The sequence below is a fragment of the Berghia stephanieae genome, chromosome 4 (assembly GCF_034508935.2).
Source record: "Berghia stephanieae isolate SIO BIC M18660-M18661 chromosome 4, UCSD_Bste_1.3, whole genome shotgun sequence".
Classification (NCBI taxonomy): domain Eukaryota; kingdom Metazoa; phylum Mollusca; class Gastropoda; order Nudibranchia; family Aeolidiidae; genus Berghia; species Berghia stephanieae.
Genome location: NC_088363.1, coordinates 19550000 through 19577770, shown reverse-complemented (window position 1 = coordinate 19577770; position 27771 = coordinate 19550000). Strand labels below are relative to the sequence as shown.

The 27771-nt window shown below is 36.2% G+C and overlaps 1 protein-coding gene across 10 annotated transcripts; it reads right to left on the bottom strand.

The window, feature by feature from the left end:
* Positions 1 to 1026: 1026 nt before the first annotated feature.
* LOC144970179 (uncharacterized) lies at positions 1027 to 25948 on the bottom strand. Of its 10 annotated transcripts, none has more exons than XM_078909547.1 (6): positions 25658 to 25947; positions 19136 to 19251; positions 17367 to 17430; positions 8271 to 8379; positions 5327 to 5831; positions 1027 to 3626 (listed from the first exon to the last, which is right to left on the bottom strand). In XM_078909547.1, the coding sequence occupies exons 2-6, from the start codon at positions 19145 to 19147 to the stop codon at positions 3576 to 3578; spliced, it is 741 nt and encodes a 246-aa protein (XP_078765673.1). In that variant the 5' UTR covers positions 19148 to 19251; positions 25658 to 25947; the 3' UTR covers positions 1027 to 3575. The 10 variants fall into 10 exon arrangements, with proteins under 10 accessions (XP_078765673.1, XP_078765670.1, XP_078765666.1 ...); XM_078909544.1 differs by lacking the exon at positions 25658 to 25947 and adding an exon at positions 19826 to 19951; XM_078909540.1 differs by lacking the exon at positions 25658 to 25947 and adding an exon at positions 19826 to 19951 and having other exon boundaries at positions 19136 to 19246.
* Between the last annotated feature and the right edge of the window lie 1823 nt (positions 25949 to 27771).

Sequence of the window (27771 nt, the reverse complement as noted above, 5' to 3'; positions counted from 1 at the left end):
CTCTCTCCGGCCCACAATGAGTGGTTGACAGATCCCAACTGCAATGTCGTCATCAAGGGAGAAAGTTTCAACAAATGTGATCTATTGTGTCAAAACAGTTTCTTTTGATCCCTCTCTCTCTCTCTCTCTCTCTCTCTCTCTCTCTCTCTCTCTCTCTCTCTCTCTCTCTCCGGCCCACAATGAGTGGTTGACAGATCCCAACTGCGATGTCGTCATCAAGGGAGAAAGTTTCAACAAATGTGATCTATGTGTCAAAACAGTTTCTTTTGATCCCTCTCTCTCTCTCTCTCTCTCTCTCTCTCTCTCTCTCTCTCTCTCTCTCTCTCTCTCTCTCTCTCTCTCTCTCTCCGGCCCACAATGAGTGGTTGACAGATCCTAACTGCAATGTCGTCATCAAGGGAGAAAGTTTCAACGAATGTGATCTATTGTGTCAAAACAGTGTTCGTTCTGGATTCCCATATAAAAAAAAGTAATATTAATGTTAGAATGAACAGAACTTTGAAGTTTTAATTTTTGTCACTTTAAGATACCTTATCTATTGAGGTCAATAAAGTAATCCAAGTTTCATATCTTTAATTACAAATTTAGATTTTAATATCTACCTACTCCGATGTAATGGCGTTTTGAGGCGGGGGTAACAAATAACTTAAGTCGAAGATAAAAATCAAAGGTAAAAATATTAGATTTATATATTAATAAGTTAAATATCAAAATGGCATATGTAGTAGGGATGTAAACTGTTTGTTTTTTACTAGTTGATGGGTGGATATATGTTATGCGCAGGATGTTGGCGCAAAATCATCAATTGAAGAAATTAAAGGTGTTATAAAGATTTTGGAAGCGGAAACTTCAAGAGAGCAGGAGGAGGAGTTGTAGTTGAAGGTACTAAGTAAACGTGGCCTCTATCTGTCTAGGGGTATTCGATCAAGCACGTCCCGGTTCCCAGATGGATTGTTGACTCTTGGAAAAAGAGGAATTTAAAACACAGAGATAAACTAAGGAATGAAATAAGCAAAGTAACTTAAGTTACACTAAAATAATATATCGTTTAATAAAGTAAAAGCAAGAGTGAAGCCGCACAGAGCTGCTGCTCTTTATAAAGGCCTAAAAGGTATGTGGGCGGAAAGCCCTGGTGAAATTTTAGTTTCCATATAAGGAAATGTTGAAAGAGTTGCTAATTTTAACCACATAAAATTCTATAAAAATCAAGCTGTCCACCCAAACGGGATGGCTATGTCCATATAAGGTAACTTCGCTCTCCACCAATCGCTGCAACTTACAAAGGGCGAGATAGGGAATGAGGGGAAATGATAAACACTACTCACTAAATTCTACTCACAAATATACAAATACACAATAGACGGAATATACCGTTAGCGTCTACCACGCATGAATATTTTCTCATGAACATTTCTCACCAATGAGCACACAACCAGACTAACAATAAGGTATTCGTAACCCTATTCCATTACTCCCCCTGAGAACTGAAAACTCGTCCCGAGTTTTGACAATACACAAGTTCAAAATCATCATATCTGAAATATAATAACAACATGGTTCTATGTTATTACAATTGACATACAGTCAAACATCTTTTGATTAACCATTTAACATGCCCTGACATAATTTAGGACACGTGTAAGACCCGGGCATACGCCAGGAAGTTCTGCTCAACAGCTCTATGATCTGAGAGAGTTAAACAAAAATAAAGCAAAAATAACTCATTTTGTAAAAAAAAGAAACCCTTGCAAACCCACATGTGTTACAAAGAGTTAATACCCAGCTACCCACAAATCTTATTTGTAATCCCCAGCCCACTATTTGTAACAGATAATGAAATCTGACAGCTGAGCAGGCACCTTCGTTTGTCTCGTTGACCTTCGAGTAACTGTCTCAGTTTCGTCTCCATTGCATCTGTCAGCATCACCTGCAACGTCGTTATTGACATCAGTGTCAATGCTGTCAGTGGCAATGTCTATACCGTCACGATTCACTGCATCGACCTCACTAACTTCTGTAATGTGATGTCCTAGCGTGACATTGTCGCTGCTAAGTTCAGTCCTCACTTCGCTGGAACCCCTCTCTAATTTCGTCATACTGTCATTAAGTGTCTGTATGAATGGATCATATTTTGAATGGTAACCCATTGCATTTTGTCATACATACTTTGCACTAATAACTACCGCACCTCTTCGCCACCTCATCGTCTTCGTCTCAAACAAGTAAATTACAATACCAATACCACTATCTATTGATATGCGCCTTTAATTTCTGTTCCAATGTCCATCAGAATCTTCCCGCTTATTACATCAGTGGTAAAAATCTGGACCTGCTTTATCTTAATGTCCGAGTTTAAAAAGCATAGTTGCCTGTCAACCACACCCAGCCATCCATTTTTACATTGGCTCCCCGCATCCTCCCCAAGAAGATACTTGCCACGCACAGACCACTGCTTCTTTAACAGAGCATCCCGCTCCCTGTCAGTCAGCCTGCCGTATAAAAGATGCTGAGATTAAATTGACAACGTCGGCAACTCCACCACCCATCTACGTCGGGCCTTCATAACATGTTAAATGTTAGAATATAAGAATCAGAAATAATAAGGACATGGCATATAATCAATAGTAATGAGAAATATTCTATCGAACCTTGTGAAACTAAAGCGAGTAGAAGCAAAAACATAAAATATCCGTATACAAGTCTCTATTTTTAAACAACTTTTAGTAATTATCCAGAGTTCTAAAAGCAAATCTTATCGCATCTGACCTATTCAACTGATAATTGACTCCACTTTTAAATCTGTACAATGAACTTATTAGTTTTAATTATGATCCCATTATTTCAACTATCTAATCAAAATATTACAATTAATTTCTCACTTCTCACATGCGGTTATAATGTATCAACTAAATTGTTTCAAAAAACATAGATGCGTGAAACTTCACACTGCCGCCTGTTACAGCCCCACAACTCACAGGCATCTGGCACTTGTCCAGTCTTCTTGGCGGATCCAGCCAATCATGTGTAGACCTTTCCATCTGACGTCAGGTTCCATGCGCCCCAGCCACTTGTCTACCATGGCAGATCTGTTAGTCATCTGCCCCAAGACCATGCTGCTGACGCCCCACTCTGGCACCTGCACTGTCACACACTTAAGTCTGGTTACATCTGCTGCCACACACCCTTCCGACCCAAGGGAGAGTCCAGGCTTCCATCCGTCACTGCTGCCAATCACAGACACCTTCAGGTTGTCCACCGTTCTTGTCACGTCCTCCTCTGCCAGAAACGATTCGTTGTTCCACCTCCATCTTCGTTCACACGTTAATGTTGGTTTTGTTGACAAATCTGTTGTATCATCCATCATGATCCCGGACGAGCCCCCAAATGTAGTAGGGATGTAAACTGTTTGTTTTTTACTAGTTGATGGGTGGATATATGTTATGCGCAGGATGTTGGCGCAAAATCATCAATTGAAGAAATTAAAGGTGTTATAAAGATTTTGGAAGCGGAAACTTCAAGAGAGCAGGAGGAGGAGTTGTAGTTGAAGGTACTAAGTAAACGTGGCCTCTATCTGTCTAGGGGTATTCGATCAAGCCACGTCCCGGTTCCCAGATGGATTGTTGACTCTTGGAAAAAGAGGAATTTAAAACACAGAGATAAACTAAGGAATGAAATAAGCAAAGTAACTTAAGTTACACTAAAATAATATATCGTTTAATAAAGTAAAAGCAAGAGTGAAGCCGCACAGAGCTGCTGCTCTTTATAAAGGCCTAAAAGGTATGTGGGCGGAAAGCCCTGGTGAAATTTTAGTTTCCATATAAGGAAATGTTGAAAGAGTTGCTAATTTTAACCACATAAAATTCTATAAAAATCAAGCTGTCCACCCAAACGGGATGGCTATGTCCATATAAGGTAACTTCGCTCTCCACCAATCGCTGCAACTTACAAAGGGGCGAGATAGGGAATGAGGGGAAATGATAAACACTACTCACTAAATTCTACTCACAAATATACAAATACACAATAGACGGAATATACCGTTAGCGTCTACCACGCATGAATATTTTCTCATGAACATTTCTCACCAATGAGCACACAACCAGACTAACAATAAGGTATTCGTAACCCTATTACACATATCTCAAATTATCATAAGTATATCGAGGCGGGTTTTTCTTCTTAGCTAAACCTTTAGATAAGGCCACTTGTAGCGGAAGAGAGTGTCACTATAAGTATAAGACGAAATTCCGACTTTACTTTATTAATATAATTCTTTTTAAACAGATAACTGACTACCAACTTAAGAAAGAATTATGTATATAAATATATATTCCATGAGACATTTAATGTTTTATTAAGAAACAGCAAACATGAGTGTTTTTGTCAATTATGACACAATGTCTGATCACAAAAGTAGGTATAAATACATTATCATAATTATTAAGGGCAAATAACCTGAACTTCAGTATATTATTATTAAAATCCCCTTTCCGCACCACAGCTACACATGTCGTAACTTAGCCATTCCATGGATGATCCACCAAACATCCGATGCCAATTATTGTAATCGCCCGTGCTGCCCAAGAGAACAAAAATGAAAGTTCATCCAGAGGGACTTGAACCGAGAATCCTCTGGGTACAATACAATGCATTAACCATGCTGGCACCTCGTTTCCATATATATATATATATATATATATATATATATATATATATATATATATATATATGAATAAATATAATCACCGAGTTCTTTTAATCATTAGCAGCTGAAAGAAAACGAATTCAAAACTCCCATTGGTTTTATACTATAGAGCAGTAAAGTTAGGTGCCCCAAACGTAAACAATAACAAGTTGCTAGTGATTTCCTTTAGGGACCGGAATAATTTACGCACAATATAGGTCTCCCAATTTTGTAGTTTGAGTTGTAGGCAATACACTTTCAGTATTGAAAATATGTTTACATAAAATCTAACAGTTGCAGAAATAATAATAAGGCTAAATTATTATGAAAATCAGGCTCCGAACAATTCTCGTTTTGTTCACACCAGCGCAATAATTTGCTCTGGTCTAAAAATAGATAGACGTAACTTTTGATAAATTTTACCTTTTGTTCCATAAAATATCCATATCTAGACATTATTTGATGCATGATCGAGTATTTATGAATATGCGTTTCTTTTGCCACCTAACAGCCAAATTTTAAAGGTTATTTTTTTCTATGATTTACATTGGAACGTGAGCTGTCAAGACAGGAACATGTGGTTTGCCACGTGCTTCTCGACCTTTGTTTACGTTTGGGGCACCTAACTTTACTGCTCTATACCGTATTGTCATTAATCTGTTCTCGACTTCTCTTGAACGGGGAAGAGTCGAAAAGCACATTGATATCGTCGTCGTAAATCAAATCATTCACCAAATTAGTTTTTGTTTTAATGCTGCTTTCATTCCCATTATATTTTGCCTTTGGTCCAACAAAGTCATCATTCCTTGATGCCAGTTGCCATTCATCCACTACTAGATCTGGTTCTTCCTTGTCTCTGTCTTGAGCGTTTTTATCTATAGCCGATAACAGAGGATAAGAATGCGAGTTGGATTTCTCAACTTTGTTATCTTTTGGTTTGTAGATAACGTTTTTGTCTTGAGATGTTTGCCGTCTGGACTGAATGGTAAACAAAGGACGAGTAATGAAATATCCACAGCCTGCTCCAACAAGAATGCATAGGAACAGCCACGTATTGTAGGTCATCAGTACAAGCATGAGTAAGTTGCTGATTAAGGCCGAGATCATATACAGGACCATCTGGCAGAGAATGAAGACGAGTCTATTTCTGGAATATGAAGAAAAATATAAATTCTATGAAAAAAAACGTGAGTTTGCCATTGATGAGTAAAATACGCACCAGCTCTGCACACTAGAATCTATTGGTACGATTGATTTAGCAGCTTGATGTAAAATCTTGATAAACTTTAAAGTTTAAGCTTTTGTGTTTGTAACAATAATATAGTCTACAATCATAATCAAAATTATTAAGGGTTACATAGATCAAAAGGCATTTTACTATCCATTTGTTGGTTTTTTGTTTTTTGTTTTTTTTTTGTTGTTTTTTCAGGAAGTATATAGTATAATATTAAAATTCTGCCATTCCGCCACGGCATCATTAGATACCGTCGCCTAGGCATTCCATGAAGGAATATAGATAATCCATCTAACAAGATGACTGATGTCAACAGGAATCACCCATGTTGTCCTAAATATAATATATAATAGTTACTACAAACAAAAGAAAAAATCAAATTGATGCATGGATATCATGAGTACAAAATATCGCATATACAAACAAAAGGTTAACACTAACAAACAGCAGAATGACGTCAACATCTTTCGTTCTAGAGGATCAATCCAACTCTAGTGTGAAGAGGGTCCGTTTATCATGAAGGAATCCAATATCAGTCGTTCAGATTCATTAGGATTGGAGTTTCCCGTTGTTGTATCGTTACAGTAAAAAATTAATCACCGTTGTTGACAATAGGTGTCATGTCTCGTCCTATATGTTAAGTGTTGTTGTTGGCTAGGGAGCCCTTGTATGGCGCTTTGAATACATTTAGTGGATATTGCGCTCTATAAAAGCTCAGTTTGGGACAAACCTAGTGATCCCTTTCCAAGACAGTGATACGATCAGAAAGAAAATTGGAAAACAGAAATAATATAGGGGGATGGAGAGCACAATAAGTGGCTTCCTGCCCACCATGGGAGGTCAGAGAGCCCGACCTAGTGTTTTATAGTCAACAGGACACGATTTTAAAAATTACTGTTAACTGTTACCTTTTTATTTCTCTTTCTAGTTAGATCACGCAGAATGTAAATGAAAATATTTGAGGGGCAAGACTGTAAATATCGGTTACAAAATATCGAGTACAGAGTAAAAACTTGAATATAGAGCAGTAAAGTTAGGTGCCCCAAACGTAAACAATAACAAGTTGCTAGTGATTTCCGTTAGGGACCGGAATAATTTACGCACAATATAGGTCTCCCAATTTTGTAGTTTGAGTTGTAGGCAATACACTTTCAGTATTGAAAATATGTTTACATAAAATCTAACAGTTGCAGAAATAATAATATAAGGCTAAATTATTATGAAAATCAGGCTCCGAATAATTCTCGTTTTGTTCACACCAGCGCAATAATTTGCTCTGGTCTAAAAATAGATAGACTGTAACTTTTGATAAATTTTAGAAAATTTTACCTTTTGTTCCATAAAATATCCATATCTAGACATTATTTGATGCATGATCGAGTATTTATGAATATGTTTCTTTTTCCACCTAACAGCCAAATTTTAAAGGTTATTTTTTTTCTATAATTTACATTGGAACGTGAGCTGTCAAGACAGGAACATGTGGTTTGCCACGTGCTTCTCGACCTTTGTTTACGTTTGGGGCACCTAACTTTACTGCTCTATAAGGCCAGCTTCCTCTCAACTGTCAATGTCTTGTTGGTGTATTTGATTCATGTGTGTACATACAACAGCATACCATGAATATACGTTTTTAAATGTCTTTTACTCTTAATATACTTGATCAAATTAAAGGTTTAAGTTTTCATGTAGCCTATGCACCAATGCAGTCAACAAACTTCAAATCGAAAACTGCTCTGCTGTTTAAATATGCTATTTGGAATGTTCATCATCTTCTTTCCTATTTTGATATATGACAGTTTCAAATTGTGATTGAAGAGAAAACAATAAAAGAACAATAAACATTCTGAAATATTTGTTTTGTAATTTAAGTATAATCCAATACAGTAGGATTTGATATAAGGCATGACTTTGTATTCTGAACCACTTTGTATGTGAAACGAAGCGGAAATATCTTGGTGTAAAAAGTGTCTTATTTCAGAATTTTCTTTGAATGGGAGCTAATTTATTCAACGACCTGCCAGCCTAGTCAAACAATTCAGGTCGTAAATGATCCCCTATTTTTTCTAATTTCACCGTAAGCTGTTTTTAACTTTACTCTTTATTTTGTTTATTTTTCTTCTTGGGCCTTTATGCGCGACAAAACACGTAATATCAAAAATGTACATTTTCCATTATATTGGCGTTGGAAATAACTTAAATCTCCAAAAGCGTTTTCTAAAAAACAACATAAAATAAAAACAAGCAAATATTCAAAGTGAATAGAATTGAGTCACATGGATTAAAATCTAGATGCACATATTAGCAAACTGGTACCCTTTGGTTTAAACCTGTCTTTTCTTTGTTACTTACCTAGTGCTTTCATTTCTCTGCCTGTGTCTTGAACGAGAGTTCATTAACTGTCGTAAGTACTCGTATGAACCCGCCAGGACAAAGGCTAAAAACATGGCGGCTCCCAAACCTGGCAAAGAGGATGTAAAGAGAACAAATATTTTAACTTAATAATTTTGGACCATTTTAATTCTTACTTGTTTTACTTATAAAGCAGACATGATCGAGCTCGCTTCTTATTCGTTGAAAGTTAAGGATGTAGAAAAAGATCATCGCAATAGTTTTGTATTGACTTTATAGTGGTCGGTGTGGCTTTTCGTCTGTGTTAAAATTCTCTGTACAGCCCTAAGTCCTACACATACAGCCCATCCACATTCTCAGTTTTTATAGTGTGATATCAATTAAATAAGCTCAAAGCGCTCAAGGAAGATTAAAACCAAAAGCTAGAGGTGCCTAAATTAAATGAGCTAATAAAATGGAGAGAAAAATAAAGGGAGTGAATGTGACCCCCTTTTTCCCTCGTCGCAGATTAGCTTCATTATGTAAACGTTATATACTTAGCATCAATATAAACTGGCCAGAGCTTAACCGCCCATATAGTCATAACTACGTGTTTCATTGAAACATGCTGACTAGAGTGTGAAAACTAGTATACAATTTGTACTTTGATCAAAGCTAGAAAAGAGAGCAAAAATCGACCGTCAAAATAAGGAAAAAAAACAACATTGTTAGGATCGTAAAGGCGTCGGAGACTACGTGCATCCCATTGCACACAATACATCCCTTGGAAGATACCTGGTATAATGTGGAAAGCATAAGGACATTAGGGATAAGAATGCATTTAAATCTGAAAAAGATCCATTCAGCTCAAGAAACACCACATGATTGTAAGACTTCAATGGGCTGCCGCCGCTGACGTACTTGGGTTCCAGCCTCAATTGGACAGTATTTTTTTTTTGTTTGACAAAAGCAAGTTTATGATTGCTCATAGATTGCAACGAATGATGTCATAAATATATGAAAACTGTTGAAAACTTAGTGTAGATCTGAATTCCGTAAAGTAATTAAGTGAATACATTATTTCGGATGCAACGATTTGCGTAAAAACGCCAAACTGACAACTTTTTACAGTGTCCAGATTGATTGTTTTTGAGAGTGTTAGTGTCGCCGGTACGTATTTTTATGATATCTGTTTGACTCAACGAACTTTCAAACTGACTTTAAATTATAAAAGTAAATGAAGTTATCTGTTTATCTATCTGTAAAAAATACATTTCTAATTTTCTAATCTTTCAGTAGAGTTGTGCGCCGTATCATTTTTTTTATTGACTCAAATGAGCACAATGTTCTCCACAAGGCTATATTTTTTTAAAGAAAGGATATATATATATTATATATATATATATATATATATATATATATATATATATATATATATATATATATATATATATATATATATATATATATATACATAGGGTTATATTGTTTCTCTTTCTCGTCATTATATGCGTGAAACCCGAAGAAGGCCAAAGGCCGAAACAGTGTTTACATTGTGTTGTCCCCTATTATATGAGTCACATTTACTCCCTTTATTTTTCCTCTCCGAGAAAGAGTACAAAGCCAACATCAATACTGAGCATGTAGGACAAGACTTTTGGCGCATGTGAGGCTCTCTCTCCCTCTCTTTCTATATTTCTTTTTCAACAAAGATGACGCTGTTTCTAGCCAGGTACCTAATCATTTTACAGAATGGGAGTAAAGCGATTTTTCCAAAGAGCCCACTTTGCGAAGCCCATAGTTTTAACTCGAACCGTAAGTAGTAAAAGAGAGTATCTAGTCATTTAATCTCTCTACAATGAAGAAATTGTAAAATCCAATGCATTTCCTGAAAGGTCAAATATTTCTCTATTAACGGCACATAAGGTTATTCTAGGTAATGTTGAGAGAATTCGACAAAAGCGAAAGAAAGTTAGTGGAGTGGCAAACATTTTGATACGGACTGACTAGAAAAACTAAAAATCTAACCTGTAATCCAATTTTTAAAGGTAAGTATTGAAATGAGTTCACAAAAGATTTTCTGGGAAGGTTCCAATATTAAGTAAAAAAAACTGAACGAGAATTCCCAAACCGCAATTGATTATAAGACAAAAAAATGAAGGCTCATTAAGTGATTTTCAGGGCACCAGAACTCTGACTTGAGCAATGTAATATCTACTGATAAGACATTATTAAAGTAACCATATTTTTATAAATTTAAGCTTTTGTACAAATGACTATAACCTCTTTGCAAACGCCCAAAAGATAGACACAATTCACATATGTTTAATTGCCATGCCATTGTGCATTTTTGGTAACAGATAGTCCTAAATAACTAACTACCCAAGCCCATTTTACAGAGACGCTTCTACTGATAACATATGAATGATTAATTATATTGGCCTAAAACACTGCACCCACGCAATTTTTAAGCAAATTTCAACAAAAACGAATCAGTTCTATAAAAATTGCGTTAAACACAGGATTAAAACCCTCTTAAGAACAATTGGTAAACCGTAATAATAGCATCTATTCTTTTTGAATTAGATTTGGGTTAAGATTTTTCAGTTCAGCTAAATTTTTGCCAATGTAATAGGGTTACGAATACCTTATTGTTAGTCTGGTTGTGTGCTCATTGGTGAGAAATGTTCATGAGAAAATATTCATGCGTGGTAGACGCTAACGGTATATTCCGTCTTTTGTGTATTTGTATATTTGTGAGTAGAATTTAGTGAGTAGTGTTTATCATTTCCCCTCATTCCCTATCTCGCCCCTTTGTAAGTTGCAGCGATTGGTGGAGAGCGAAGTTACCTTATATGGACATAGCCATCCCGTTTGGGTGGACAGCTTGATTTTTATAGAATTTTATGTGGTTAAAATTAGCAACTCTTTCAACATTTCCTTATATGGAAACTAAAATTTCACCAGGGCTTTCCGCCCACATACCTTTTAGGCCTTTATAAAGAGCAGCAGCTCTGTGCGGCTTCACTCTTGCTTTTACTTTATTAAACGATATATTATTTTAGTGTAACTTAAGTTACTTTGCTTATTTCATTCCTTAGTTTATCTTTGTGTTTTAAATTCCTCTTTTTCCAAGGTGAGTTGCTGCCAGAATATTTCTTATACTAAATTTATAATGTTAAGATTTCAGAGATTGTTAATAATGGTGATAATAATGGTAATAATAATGATAATAATAATAAATAATAATAATATAATAATAATAATAATAATAATAATAATAATAATAATAATAATAATAATAATAATAATAATAATAATAATAATAATAATAATAATAATAATAATAATATTAAGACTGGAATTATGGTATATATGATGATTTTGATATTTGATGTTTTTGTCTTACATGCTATTGATGATAACGTTGTGAGTACGTTGGTTAGTCTCATCTTGGAAGGTATGGTGTTGCCGCTGGATGGTAACCATGTCCTTGTCTCTGGGGCGATATATGTTTTACGGGAGATAATTACATTGAATTGTCTTTATGGTGATGGGGGAGAAACGTTGGTTGTTTTGGGGCGGCTCGGGGCCGTATATTTGATGCGTAAAAGACGTATCTGACATAACCTTCGTTGGCTCTCTGGCTTCATCATGTAATCAGGCCTGACTCGTAATTACGTGGGAGATCGCTGATGACGTCGTCTCTAATACGACAGAAGTCATGTTAAACCGCTGACATACGGTGTATGTCAGTCATGTACTCACAAGTTACTCATTGACTCTGGAGGTGTAATTGATGATTACAGGACAATATCAGAGTGAGTTACATATTGGTGACGCACGTTGTGGTCTTTAATAAAGTTAGTTTTAGCGTTAGGTTTATGCTGACTTTTTGATGAAATGATATTCTAGTATCATAATATGTTAATATGGAGGAATACTAAATGCTTATATATGTGAACATATGTTGTTATGTTGTAATTGTCATAATGATTTGGATATAGGATACTGTTCATTATCATTGTTGTTTATCGTTAGATACATTTATACATCTTTTGTATTGATGGTATTGGAAATAATCATTGTAATTGTTGGTGATGAGTTGAGAGGGGAACGTTGGTTGTTTTGGGGCGGCTCGGGGCCGTATATATATTTGATGCGTATTTAGACGTATCTGACATAACCTTTGTTTGCTCTCTGGTCTCATCAGATGAATGTGATGATTATAATATGATGGCGATGATGATGATGATGATGATGATGATGATGATGATGATGATGATGATGATGATGATGATGGTGTTGGTGTTGGTGATGTGATGTGATGATGATGATGATGATGATGATGATGATGATGATGATGATGATGATGATGATGATGATGATGATGCTGATGTGGTGGTGATGATGATGACGACGACGATGATGTTGTGACGCGGACAGCGTCGATGGTGACGACGACAGTTGGTATAATGTTGTGAGTCGTGATCGCTGTCGCGTGACGAATGATTGCTACCTATAGTGTGTGTGTGACTGTGTAGCGCATGTAGTATGTAGTGTAATTGTTGTCGTTATTGTTGTTATCGTCATTGCATGTTGATCATTGTTTGATCAAACCAGACTCTTGCTTTTACTTTATTAAACGATATATTATTTTAGTGTAACTTAAGTTACTTTGCTTATTTCATTCCTTAGTTTATCTCTGTGTTTTAAATTCCTCTTTTTCCAAGAGTCAACAATCCATCTGGGAACCGGGACGTGGCTTGATCGAATACCCCTAGACAGATAGAGGCCACGTTTACTTAGTACCTTCAACTACAACTCCTCCTCCTGCTCTCTCGAAGTTTCCGCTTCCAAAATCTTTATAACACCTTTAATTTCTTCAATTGATGATTTTGCGCCAACATCCTGCGCATAACATACATTCACCCATTAAGTGAAGTGAATAAGTTTCCATCCCTACTACACCAACAAGCACAGAAATACTGGCATATGAAAAAAAAAATATAAAACTATTTTTACAGATTGATATAAGAGTAACTTGCAAAGCTTTTTTATTTAACTGTAATTCTACAACCCATGGATTTGAATATTATTTATATATTTATATATGATTATTTAGAAAATCTAAGAGGGAATCACGATCGCTTCTTACTTTGACGTTTGGAATCGCCATCTGGTCGCCCTAACGCTAGATTCATTTGAGCGCAGCTACAGAATTTATTATCGGACCGAATTTAATCGTTGATGGCTCAAAAGAGTCGTCTCGATCTAAGTTAATTTCCACAATTCAGTAGTATAATAAATAAAATAAATGAGCGCCTGTTCGAAATAGCCCTTATTTCCCCGCAACTACATTGTGGACTCTCCACGTTTTTAAGCAATTCATGAAACGAAGGCTTAATCTTCATGAATTAAAGACCAGTTTTTTCTACACGTCACACTCGACAGAAACTGCATTATTGAGCGTTGTAAATCATTCGAATCACGTATTAGCTTAATTAAGAAAAATTAACGTTGCTAAATTTGATTTACTAGTCTGCATCCTTTGATACAACTGATCATAAGATTTTGATACAGACACTGCAAGGTGTATTTGGTATTATCGGCAGTGCACTCGATTGGTTCCGGTCCTATTTGCAGACAGAAACCAGTTTGTCTCTGTTGATGGTGCTCGATCTGAGCAAAGACCACTGTTATTTGGGATTCCTCGGGGATCCGTATTGGATCCTGTCCTCTTCACTCGATATACTTTTCCACTTGCGTATAAAATAAACTCTTACTGCTTAATGCATCACTTCTGTGAAGATGACATAAGTATTGTTAATTCTTTATAGATCAACAAGCAAAAATCTGAAAATTTTATTGGAGACGCCAAGGCATAGTTGGAAGGAAATTGTTTTAAGAGTACATGATGAAAAGACTGAAATTGTATATTGGAAGCAAAATAAATGAGGTAAATGGCCTGTGAAAAGAGGAATGAATACAAACGAATGATCTAAAATTTTATCTAATGAGGTAAAAAAAATCTTGGAGTATTCTGCCTACTTCGGCGAAGTCCCGGGTTTAAGAGTGTTTGTCAAGACGAGAGTCATTTAAATCGATCGATATTTGAAGGACGAGTTTTCTGGCCAAATCTTTAAAAAATTGTTTTTCCAGAGTACGGAGGTATTGCTTGACAGCGATTTTACAACGGTATGCCAGGTCAGTTCTCTGAAAAACAAGCTATCATTTGAAGCAACGAAACCATTTTTTTTTTTTGATCTGTAAAGGTGTGTTTTATACAGATGTAGGTGTGTCACCCAAACGCAATGATCATTATCGGCCTAGTTTAACATTGATGTTATTGAAAATGTTTTGAGTCATTTTTTTTTTCATTACAACAATGAGCCCTTATAAATTGCGTTTATCAGACCTGCAAATAAGTTCACGTCGGTATCTATGAAACACCGCCTGGCAAAGCAGAAAGAAAAATACCAAAAAAAAAAAAAAAAAAAAAAAAAAAAAAAAAAAAAAAAAAAAAAAAAAAAAATAGATCACCAAAACTCAGTCGATGCAGGCTGATTGTTTTTGTTTTTAAAAAACAATGTGATCGTAGTCTTACTGCTTTATCCTGCACTGTTTTATAGACACTCCCTCCTTAATTTGTAACTTTTACATCAATTCTCTCGAGGATTTCTTGTTTCAAAAGTTCCTCTCTATACTTTTTTTTCTATATCGTTTAATCTTGAATGCATAATTTATCTAGTATCAAATTGCAATATGCAATTTCTGATCTTCATATGACAAGCAATAATGACTTTTGTGGTTGCAGTTATTTGCATGTTTTATATACATTTTGTTTACGTTTTGTTCAACATTTTTTATCTTCAAATGAGGCTTGGTGAATTTCAGCTAATGTGGAATTGAAATTTAGTTGTTGTTTTTTTTTTTTTTTTTACCTTTTAACCAGCTAGCTTTCGTACTATGGAAAACACGTACTTAAAATTTTGGACAGAAAACGCGTCCTTCAAAAATTGAACGATTTAAATGACCCTCAAACCTGAGAGCTATTGCCAAGATGATGATCATCACAATTGATCGATATTTGAAGGTCAAGTTTCTCGCCAAATTATTCAAAATGTGATTTTCCAGAGTACAATAGTTAACAGGTCAACATACTTCTTTCTAAGAAACGTGATGTCCCATTTACTTCCGTGGCTCCCACTATTCGCAGTAAAACGGATACAAATTTACAAAGGAGAAAGAAATATATATAATATTATGCGAACCATAGTCTCAAAATGGTTTTTATGTACGGTTAACTAAATGCTAAATATCTAATTATCTATAATTTTAAGTATGAATACGCGATTTAAAAAAATGTTTTGTCTTTATTATGGATATAATATGGTCCTGTGACCATAGTGCGGCTATGTGGTCTTGTGGTATGACACTCGCTTTCGGATCGGAAGGTCGTGGGTTCGAGCCTCGCTCGGCGCATAGTTGAGTCCTTGGAAAAAGCTTTTTACTCACCGTAGTCAGGTGTAATATGAGTACCTGGCCGTTAACAGCGTTGTCTCTGTCGGAAGAAAATGTAATAGGCGTCATGCCTCGTTCTTCATGGTACGTGTTGCTGTGGGTCAGGGACCCTTTGTAAAGCGCTTTGAGCACGTTTAGTGGATATTGTGCTATATAAAAGCTCTTTTATTTTAAAGTTATATTTCCAATCATTTCTAAACTCTCTACTCGGAATCTTCTCCACTGTTTGTCTGTTTTTAAGGGTTTTAAGGCGCTTGCAACACATTTAGGTCATATCAGCGCCAGTAAAAGGCAAGAAAATTGGAGAGTGAAAAGATTCTAAATATGCGATTAAAAGGACGCGAGGAAAAAGTAAGACAAAGGGGAGTGGTTCAAATGGGGAAAAGATGTAGATTCCAAGAGCAAACTCTCAATGTCCTTAGATTGAGATCACCAAAATGTCTCACCCAGAGATCAGCACAAGATCACACTGTGGAGGAACACATTCAAATGTTTACAAATCATATATTTAAAATAAAAATAACAATACATAAAGGAGAGATGATTTACAAGGAAAAAAACATCATCTCCTAAAACAATAACTATGCATATGACTGTTTACCTCCTAGCCAAGCACTTCGGCCAGGGCCAGAGCAAAACCAAGTAATCTCATTGCAAGACAAAGACAGAAAGCAAGTTGGAAAACAGATATAGCAGGATAGAAGACAGAGTCAGTGCCTCCCTGCAGGGTGTCATTCTGATCACATTGATATAAAAATGTCTGTTTGACCCAATTTCAAAGATAAGGGGTTTTGTCGCTGTACGGCAGTATAGTCGACAGGTCACTTATACCTTGGACTAAAATTACTTTTAAAAGATAGGAATCCGAATTGTGTCGTTGACAATTTACTTTACATACATTACCCCAATCTACGTAGCTATGAATGCGAAGTTGTTTTTCTTTTTAAGGGCTTTACGGCGATTGCAACACATTTAGGTCATATCAGCTCCAGTAAAAAAAAAAAAAAGAAGAAAATTGGATAGTAAAAACATTCTTGATTTACATAAAAGGACTTGAAGAAAAATTAAGACATAGGGGAAATCGTTCAAATAGGAAACAGATGTAGATTCCAAGAGCACACTATCAGTCGTGTACTTTGAGATCACCTAAAAGTCTCACCCAGACACCAGCACAAGATCCCACTAAGATATACTCAAATGTTTACACATCATATGTTAAAAATTTTAAAAGAATAACAGCAGGCCTACATAACAGAGAGATGATTTATAGGGGGAAAATATCATCTCCCAAAATCATAACAATACATTCGACTATTTCCCTCCCAGCCAAGGACTCCGACCAGGATCAGGACAAATCAAGTAATCTAATTCCAAGACAAAGACAGAAAGGAATTGGAAAACAGATACAGGAGGTTAGAAGACACAGCAAATACCTCCCTGCCCACTATGGGAGGTCGGGAACCCCACCCAGCTATAAGCATTGATGGCAATTATTGCAATGAAATAGTTATACCCATCAAACGGCTAGAGCTGCATGAAATACAAATTCGGTTTGATAATACAAATATGGAATGTCTAAAACTATATACCAACCTTGAGTAGTGTATGAGCTCCATTCCTTAACAAAGACGAATGTGTCCGTTTTCCAGGAAAATTTCTGATGAGAAATAAATGAGTAAAAATATGAGTATCATTCATTGTTATTTAATATCATTTTTCTATTCATGTGTGTCGGCAATGCAATGGGACGGCTACGAATAAAGAGTCGTGTTTTTATTAATGAATTATAATTTCGTATTCATCGGCTCCTGATTCAGCTTTTACGTATTGATCAATAATTTTATGCTAAAGGGTGAATTCGATAATTTGTTTCATGAGGCTCAGTAAATGTGCCTTATACTATGCGTTCTTTTTGCATATATTCAATCCGACGAACATTTATTTGCAGGTCTGATAACCCAATTTCTTGTGGGCTCGTTGTTGTAATGGAAATCTAAAAAAAACAAAAACATGCAAAATATTGTCTATTACAGCAATGTTAAACTAGGCCCATAAGAGGGTTCGGATGTCAGACCTGCATATATGTAAACGTTGATTCAATCCCATTATTATCATCACTTGTATTATTATTATTATTATTATTATTATTATTATTATTATTATTATTATTATTATTATTATTATCATCATCATTATTATTATTAGTATTATTATTCATTATTATTATTATTATTATTATTATTATTATTATTATTATTATTAATATCATCATCATCGTCGTCGTTGTCGTCATCGTCGTCATCATCATCATTCTTATTATTATCATTATCATCACCTTTGTCGTCAACATCATCATCACATCAGAATGTCTTTCCTCGTCGTCAACATCATCACAGCATGTTTTTTAAAAATAAAATAATAGTGGCTTACGACCTACCAGAACCACGCCTAAATTATGAATGGAGAGAAAGATAAAGGGAGTAAATATGACTCATCAACACGTTTCGGCCTTTGACCTTTTTCAAGTAAACTCATATGATAACGACGATGACGGCGACGACGACGACGATGATGATAATATTAATAGTAATAGAAATAATTATATATTAAGTAAATATATATATATATATATATATATTATATATATATATATATATATATATATATATAAAATCGTGTTTACTTTTTTAAAAAGCCAAAGGCCGAAACGTCATTCGTTTTGTGTTGTTCCCTTATTTATGAGTCACATTTACTCCCTTTATCTTTCCCTCCATTTTATTGACTCGTTTAGGTACCTCTAGTTTTTGGTTTTACGACTAAATTATGAAGTCTACTGCATTGAAGACCATTAAATGCTTACTCTCAAAAGAAAAATGAATTCTCTAAAATTCCCTTTATTAATCCTGTAGGGGTATTTTTGTCTTTAGGGTATATTCCAAGGGCTGACTGGAGTAACCCACCCGTCAGCCGCAGTGCAGCGCCGGAAACTGAACTAGGGGAAGGTGACTTGCTCCATGTCGCATAGCGCAGCGGATATTCGAATTCGGTACCTTTTGGTATGTTCAGCATGAGGTTCTTGCTTTACAAACCAAGTACTTTGTACTCAATTTTATGTTTAGGACATTGGGAATCCTGCAAAACAATTTTGTTTAAAACATTGGGAATCCTGCAAAACAAATACAACAATCAAGAACGAAGAGCTTAAGTGGAAAAATATGTTTCTATGAGTGACACGCATATAACAAAATTGTTTTAAAATGTATCACTGGTTTTTATCATTGATGAAATAAAAAGTATAACTCATTAAAATTGCTAAATTTTAACAATTGAAGTAAAAGATGTTTTTAAAAAATGTGATTTACCATGTTATTCATCCAGCTCTCTGCTTACAAACATCATTTGATCAAATAAGACCAATTATAACGTTAAAGAAACCCCGTGTTTTCAACAAAGTCCAACGAATAAAGAAAAATCTGTACTTCAAGAAACAAAAACAAGAAAGCAAAATAAGTTCGCAAAAGTGAACAAACAGAAAACAATGAGGTAAAAACTACAAGACTATCGTTTTCATAATAAAACTGTCACAACAGATAGCCAGTTAACTGCCATGCCCTGAAAAATCATGTACGAATGGAAAATTTGGCCAGAAAACTCGTCCTTCAAATATCTACCGATTTAAATGGCAAAAAACTCTCAAATTTGGGACCTCGCAGGTCCCTAAAATATCGATCGATTAAAATTACCCTCATCTTCTCAAAAACTCCCAAACGCAACGAAGTCTAAGGCTGGAGAATTTTTGGCAAGATGATTAGCGTTTTTAAATATTTATACAGTATTTTTGAATGACGAGTTTTCCGGCCAAATTTTCAAAACATGTGTTGTTTTTTCAGAGTACGGCAGATAAGATAAGGTAGATAACACACAGCGACACATAACAAGGGTAGACTGAAAAGTCTTGACGCCGCTTTTTTGTACGGAATTGACAAAGGTACCAAAACAAAGCTTGGTTTATGTCCTTTCGGTTTATCCTTATAAAGTTTTAGCATATTCACCGTTCCCATCCACACACACAGCCGTCAACGACGCACGAGTTATTGTATCACATCGAAGAGGAATTCACGTGGCAAACCGAGCACATTTTGGAGTTTCATGAAATAACAAGTAATAAAAAGGCCGAGGGCGACTAGCTCCAACGATCTCTTTCAAATTCTAACGGTCGTTTGGAGTGAAATAGATCCAGAATTCATTAGGTTTCGTATTGAAACGCTTGAGTGGTGTGGAGATTTATCACTTAATTATTTTTATCAAATAAAATTTAATGTCTACCTGAAACCACGAATTACAAATAAGCAGTAAACGAAATCAAATTCGATATCAAAATGTCATAAACATATCAAATTAAGAATGGAGGGAGCAGGCATCGGTGTAAGATAAAGATCTGAACAAGTTTGTATGAAATGTGCCAGACAAAAACAAGAAAGAAAAAATACAACAAAAAAAAAAAAAACAAAAAAAAAAAAACATCCGAAACAATTTCGACTGGGGATCGAACCTCAGATATTCTGATTACCAGTAGTCTGAACGTCTGAGGTTCGATCCCCAGTCGACGTAGACTAATAAGCATGTCACATTAGCTGTTATTTATGTAGAAAAATACATGCAAGTGTGCAGAATTTCATAAGAATTGTATCAATCCTTCGTAATGAGGGAAATTTATATTCAGTCGGCCCTCGTCAATATAGATTTACTGCCTTGGCATAGTTTTGAATAATAGTAAATTATGCCATTGTCATCAAAATCACTAAATGACATTCGTGCCTTCGTTTTTCGAGATATGTAACGTTTTCAATGAAGCAAGCTACTAGGTCATCCTCAAAGAAAGAAAGAAAGAAAGAAAGAAAGGTCAGAATTCGTGCTTAAGGCATATTATATTTCTCGCAGCAACATACTTTATTGGCTTAGGAATTCTCTGCCACAAAATAATGTAAACGTTGCTGCTCGAAGCTCGAAGAAATAAATTACAATGTGAAATTGAATGTAAGCTTCAATTTAATATACGAAAACAGATAAAATGGACGTTTCGGGGTTTTTCCCTTTATCAACAAAACAAGATGAATGAAACACTACAGACAAATGAGATTATGTGGTAGTGGCGTTGTTTTGATGAATGTTTCATATCTCAACAACGCCATTACCACATTATCTCATTCTTCTGTACTGTTTCATTCATCCTGTTTTGTTGATAAAGGGGAAACCCGAAACGTACATTTTATCTGTTTTCGTATATTAAATTGGAGCTTACATTCAATTTCACATTGTTATTTATTTCTGCCCTAAAATAGAATGTTGAAATCTGCTTCTATAAGAAACATAATGATACCAGAGACACGGAGCGAGAATTGTGACTAAAGAATTAGGACGTCGAACTGACATGGTCACAACTTCAGCACAATTCTTGTGCTTGAGCTTTTATATAGAGCAATATCCACTAAATGTGCTCAAGGCGCTATACAAGGGGTCCCTGACCAACAGCAACAATTAATATGTAGAACGAGACATGACGCCTGTTAGGCGATATTACAATTTTTCGACTGAGACAACGTTGTTAACGGCCAGGTACTCATGTTACACCTGAGTACGGTGAGAGAATGTGAATAAAGAGCGAAAGCGGGTGTCATATCACTAGACCACATAGCCGCACAGGTCTTAGGTCTCTGTGTTAATTTAACAGTGACTATATTATTGGGTCTGATTTAGATCTGGTGGGGAGCACTTTGTGATTGTGATCACCAACTTTAGAATCAGAAAATAGCATTGCCATTTATACAATGTCCTTCGCGTGCTGTCGATTTCTTGACAAACTCCAGTTCCATTACCGTCCTTAGGGAAAGACGCATTCGGCCACCCATAAAAGGATTCTGGACTAATGAAATGACCACCCTGTCGTTTATCGGGGGTTTTACAAGAGATCAATTGATGACTTCTAACTTTGTAATCGATGCTTCTTTAAATGCTTTGTTGTTTTGCGTCTCACAGCATAATTTGAAACGTTTAAATGTTATCCAGAACAATGAAGACAAACTGATACAACAGGTGAGATGTATCGTCTAAATGCTATGTGTTGCTGTTGGCTAGTGGCCTTTTGTAAAATGCATTTAGCACGTTTTGTGGATATTACGCTATAAAATGCTAACGTTTTTTAAAATAAATATTTATTAGGCATAGGTGTAACTGCCAGACCAAGAAACTGATGAAATGCATTGGTTGTCGCTTAAGAAAATGATTAAATTCGACGCTTATGTATCAGGTTACCGTTGCCTTTAGGGTAAGTCCCCTCACTACCCTTTGGAACAATCAATAGTTAAAGATATTGCAAACCCCGACTATAACGCTCACAAGTGACTCTACTAATCTAGTGATTTCCCGAGTACGCTCTAAAGGTGGAAAGACATCATTTTCTCACTTTAGGTCGTCTATATAGAACGCCATGCAAACTACTCCTGACCGCCGCAAATGAGCTACCTTTCCCCAGGCGTATGGTAAGAGCGAATTGATAGAGCAAAACTTCCACTCGTATCAAATATAAATTCTTGTATATTAAATAGGTAACGATGAAACGAAATCAAAGAGAAAAAATGGCTTACCGGCCACTGCGGCATAATAGAAAATGAAATATCAGATACTTTGGCTAAAATAGGATCTGAACAAAGACAAGATGAAAACCTTTATAAGGTTGGACAATCAAGTCAATCATCAAGTTCCATGAAAAAACCAACTGTACAAGACGCACACAAGCTTCAATAAAAATGATTCAATCAAACTATTAACTAGAAAAGACCAAGTGACCAATCTTTAAACTGCGATTAGGACACAACCTCCTGAAACACCACATGCACAAGATTTTCAAGATAGGAGAAACAGGCATATGGAATTGTCGTGAAGGAGAAGAAGAAGACGCCCACCATATACACCAGACCTGTCCAAAGTATGCAACAGGAAAAGAGGATTTTTGGCATGGCACCACACCTCTGCAGACCAAACTCTATGAGCCCCTGACAGAGCTGAGAAAGACAACATGAAGATAGAATGAGGGAGAACGAAGAAGAAGAAGAAGAAGAAGAAGAAGAAGAAGAAGAAGAAGAAGAAGAAGAAGAAGAAGAAGAAGAAGAAGAAGAAGAAGAAGAAGAAGAACGGGTAACTGTGATTGCAAAACCGTGATCCTAGGACATGGTCCTTTGGTAAGGAACTACACACGCACACACACACACACACACACACACACACACACACACACACACACACACACACACATTGCCCCAAACGATTAGTGTATGAATAAGCATTGGTGGATATCTTAAGTGTGTTTGCAGTTTGCACTAAAATTTTATTTTACGGGCGACTTGAACTGCATGACTAGGAAAGTTTTTTTCCATTTGTATTAGAAGCATAATAGTGCATTAATGATGGGATTTTAGAATTCTCTGTGTGATCGCCTTGAGGTACTGCTTTGACCGTTCATGCTGCTTTAAACGCAAGACAGCAGATTAGAGGATAAAGAGTAGTAATAATATAATAGTGCTTTACCCCGTATTAACAGTCACTAGGAGCTTTAGATTGACATGTAGAGATTATGTGATAAACAGATACACCAAAATTGTTTTAAAAAATAAAAAAAATAAAAAAAAAACTAAAAAAACACGAGGGCATGCAGCCATAATTCGTCTGCCACCAGCACGAACAAATCGGAATAAAAACTACAAAATTTGCTACACTTCCCCAACTCTGGTCCCGATAGCTCATTTGGTAGAGCACTCGCTTCACACACAAAGGGACCAAGATCGATCCTGGGTAAAGTCGAGCTTTTTTCCGCCTAGCAGTGAAGGGGTAGCTGAGCCTATTACATTTGGCAGAAAATACTTTGCGATAGACTTTGTGTCTTATCCACATGATAGCAAGCAATTTAAGTTCCGGCTCCATGAGCCCAGTGTCTCTGAAGGGCTCATTTTTTTACCCAACTCTAACACACCTTTCATACAAATTTTCTTTATTTTGGTGGTAGGACCGTCGTGTCAGTTTTTTCTTCTGTTGTGCGTCATTATGGTCTTGTGGTTTGACACTCGCCTTCGGACCAGTCGGTCTCTTGTTCGAGTCTAGCGATGAGTGGCTCAAAGTTGACTTCATTAGAAAGAGCTCTTTACTCACATTTTTACCACATTGAAGTGTAAATGAGTACCGGGTAATTAACTTTGCTATCTCTGTCGAAAACATAATAATTAACAATGCCTTACAAGCGTCATGTCTCATTCTTTACATTAATTGTTGAGGTCCCTTTGGAGCACATCTTGTGGATATTGCTATTATTCAAAATCTAGGTTAAAAAGGCGAGTTATTGAGCTTTTATTGAGCTTTTATTGAGATTTTATATAGCGTAATATCTACTAAATGTGCTCAAAGAGATTTACAAGGGGTCCCTGACCAACAGCAACACGTAACATGTAGAACGAGACATGACGCCTGTTAGGCGATATTACAATTTATTTCCGACCGAGACAACGATGTTCACGGCCAGGTACTCATTTTACACATGAGTACGGCAGAGAAAGTGAGTAAAGAGCCTATTCCAATGACTCAACTATGCGCCGAGCGAGGCTCGAACTCAGGACCTTCCGATCCAAAAGCGAGTGTCAACCACAAAACCACATAGACGCAGTTATGACATGAAAAGGAATCAAATTGTAACATTTACCACGATTACCCCACGCCAAGTATTTAATTAACTGTCACAATTTGATTAAACTGAAGCAAGTGCAAAAATTTATACAGTACCAAGAAACACTAGTTATCTCTGCTTTATAATAATAATAATAATAATAATAATAATAATAATAATAATAATAATAATAATAATAATAATAATAATAATAATAATAATAATAATAATAATAATAATAATAATAATAATAATGTCAAGTATTGCTAGGTTTTAAAGTACTCCAAACAGATGACTAATACAATTATGAAATGAAAGTTTGGTATGGTCCTGTGAGAAAATAAATGAAGAATTTGGAAGTGAGCATTTGAATGAGCATTTGTATACTGTATAGTACAATAGCCACTAAACGTGCTCAGAGCGCTTTGCTGGAGCCCCTAGCCAGCAGCAACACTTAACATGTAGGACGAGACATGACGTCTGTTATGCGTTATTACAATTTTTCTCCTACATAGACAACGCTGTTTACGGCCAGCTACTAACTTTACACCTGAGTGCGGTGAGAGAATGTTAGTAAAGAGCCTTTTCCAAGGACTCAACTATGCACTGAACTGAGCAGGACTCGAACTCTCTATGTTCCGATCTGAAGACGAGTGTCAAACCACGAGACTAAATAACCGCACGCATTGTAAGTGCGCTATCAAAATGTGCCTGTTATTTCAAAGTGTGTATTTTTCACTTTGATAAACTGAGGCAAAATGTAACTATCATCGTCTGTACGGCTATGTGGGCTCGGGTATGACACTTGCCTTCTGGTCGGTAGGTCCTGGGTTCGATTCCCGTGCATAGTTGAGTCATTTGGAAAAGGCTCTTAAATCAAATTCTCTCACAGTGCACGGGTGTAAAATGAGTACAGTTAACTGCGTTGTCTGTCAGAACCAAAAAAAAAAAATTGTCGCCTAACAGGCGCCCTGTCTCGTCCTGCGTTTTTAATGTTGCTATTGGCAAGTGACATCTTGTAAGGCGCTTTGAGCATGTTGGTGGATATTTCACTCTATAAAAACTCATTCTTTTGGATTTATTTTTTAAATTTCATTCTGAAATCAGCACTCTACTCAACATGTTCAAACAGTGATAATTCCGGAGGTAGACAGATATTATTATTAGGGCATACCGATTGTAGAACACAATAGTTGTATATGAACTCCTTCCAATGAGAAAGGGGCGAATGAATCGCCAACGTGGTTGAAGGCCTCCAGAAAATGATCAACTAAAAAAGGTCGTTATAATAATATGGCGATGACATAATACTTCGGAATTATAGTGGACAAGTCTCTTGGGAGTATGTAATAGTATGTGTCCACACGTAAGTGGTATGAGAGTGTGTGTTCAAAACCATGCCTCTGTGTGTGCGTGTGTGTTTGTATGCGTCGCTTATGGGTACTTTTCACTTGCTTACAAATCACTTCAATGCACAACTACACCAGATACACGACTAACACACGCTTACACACTAACGTGTGTGTTATCATGCGTGGTTTACGTAAATAGATTTTACGGTTCCGTGTCAGTGAAGCGTGACAGATTGAAGTGTCCGATCAGGAGACAAGAGCAAAATACTGAAACAAGTTTGCTCTCGTGCGACGGAAATTTTTGCACAATTGGGACCAATCGTCTCAAAACGGTATTACATAGGGACGAAACCAATGCTTAAAGTTGAATTCTAAACTGAATTTATTGATGCTATATATGATGTAAAATACTCACAACATCCGACAGCCGGATATATAATGTACCAACACAAAAAGTTATGCGCAATCTTGACATTTATTATAGTCTGAATTAACCAGTAGATTTTTTACCAAAAGAAACATGGAATTTGTGGCACGCCTTCACACGTGGTCGGACAAACATAGCTGCTTGTTTATAAACAATAACAGGACGAAATCGACCTCTCTCCGATCATTATTATTGTTTTTATACCGCCAAATGGGTGACTGGTTATCACGCGATTTTCTCGATCATAATATGATGATAATATTATTATAAACGTTTCAGTTTTCACGTAGTTTTCTATGTTGGTTCTATAGATAGTATGCAGATAACGTCACTCGGGCCTTTGTTATTGTTTTTGCCATCCGCGTTTGTGAGTTGTTCTCACTAAACTGTATTAACCAGACTATAAAAGTTCATGGTTACACAGAGTTTGTGTGTTGGTCCGTTCTACTTCCGGATGGCAATGTTGTGAACTCCTTGGCCAAGCGCATTCTATCTATTTATTGTCAAGCGGTAGAGCAGTGGGTATTTTACTTAGACCATACTATTAATAGTAAAACCTGTGTAGTTTGCTATGTTTACCAATCAATGTCATTGTTCACATTATGACGATTGTCCGAGAGGCGTGGTTATCCATGTGCCAATTTAGTGAGAACTTATCATTAAAATGGCGGTCTAAAAAACAATAACAAAGAGCTGAGTGACGTCAATTTCGTTTCATCTATAGAAGGTCCGAAGTTGATGACACAAAGCTGTTTGATATTATTTTTAGACAACTGCGAGTGATTGGTTAATTTGATCAATCAGACCACTGAGGCTATGCGTTTAGGTAAAATACTCACATCAACCAGCGCATTGAACATACCAATTGTTTATGGATAGTATGCGCTTGGCTAAGAAGCTCATAACATTGCCATCCGGAAGTATAACGGACCAACACACAAAACTGTGTGTATCCATGAACGTTTATAGTCGGGTTAATACAGTTCAATGAGCATTACTCATAAACGCGGATGGCAAAAAAAATAACAAAGACCTGAGTGACGCCATCTTCGAACTATCTATAGATAGTATGCAGATGACGTCACACAGGCCTTTGTTATTGTTTTTGCCATCCGCATTTGTGAGTTGTTCTCACTAAACTGTATTAACCAGACTATAAAAGTTCATGGTTAGACAGAGTTTGTGTGTTGGTCCGTTATACTTCCGGATGGCAATGTTGTGAACTCCTTGGCCAAGCGCATTCTATCTATAGATACTATGCAGATGACGTCACCCAGGCCTTTGTTATTGTTTTTGCCATCCGCGTTTGTGAGTTGTTCTCACTAAACTGTATTAACCAGACTATAAAAGTTCATGGTTACACAGAGTTTGTGTGTTGGTCCGTTATACTTCCGGATGGCAATGTTGTGAACTCCTTAGCCAAGCGCATTCTATCTATAACCCCTAACATTTATAGATAGTTCGAAGATGACGTCACTCAGGTCATTGTTATTGTTTTTTTTTGCCATC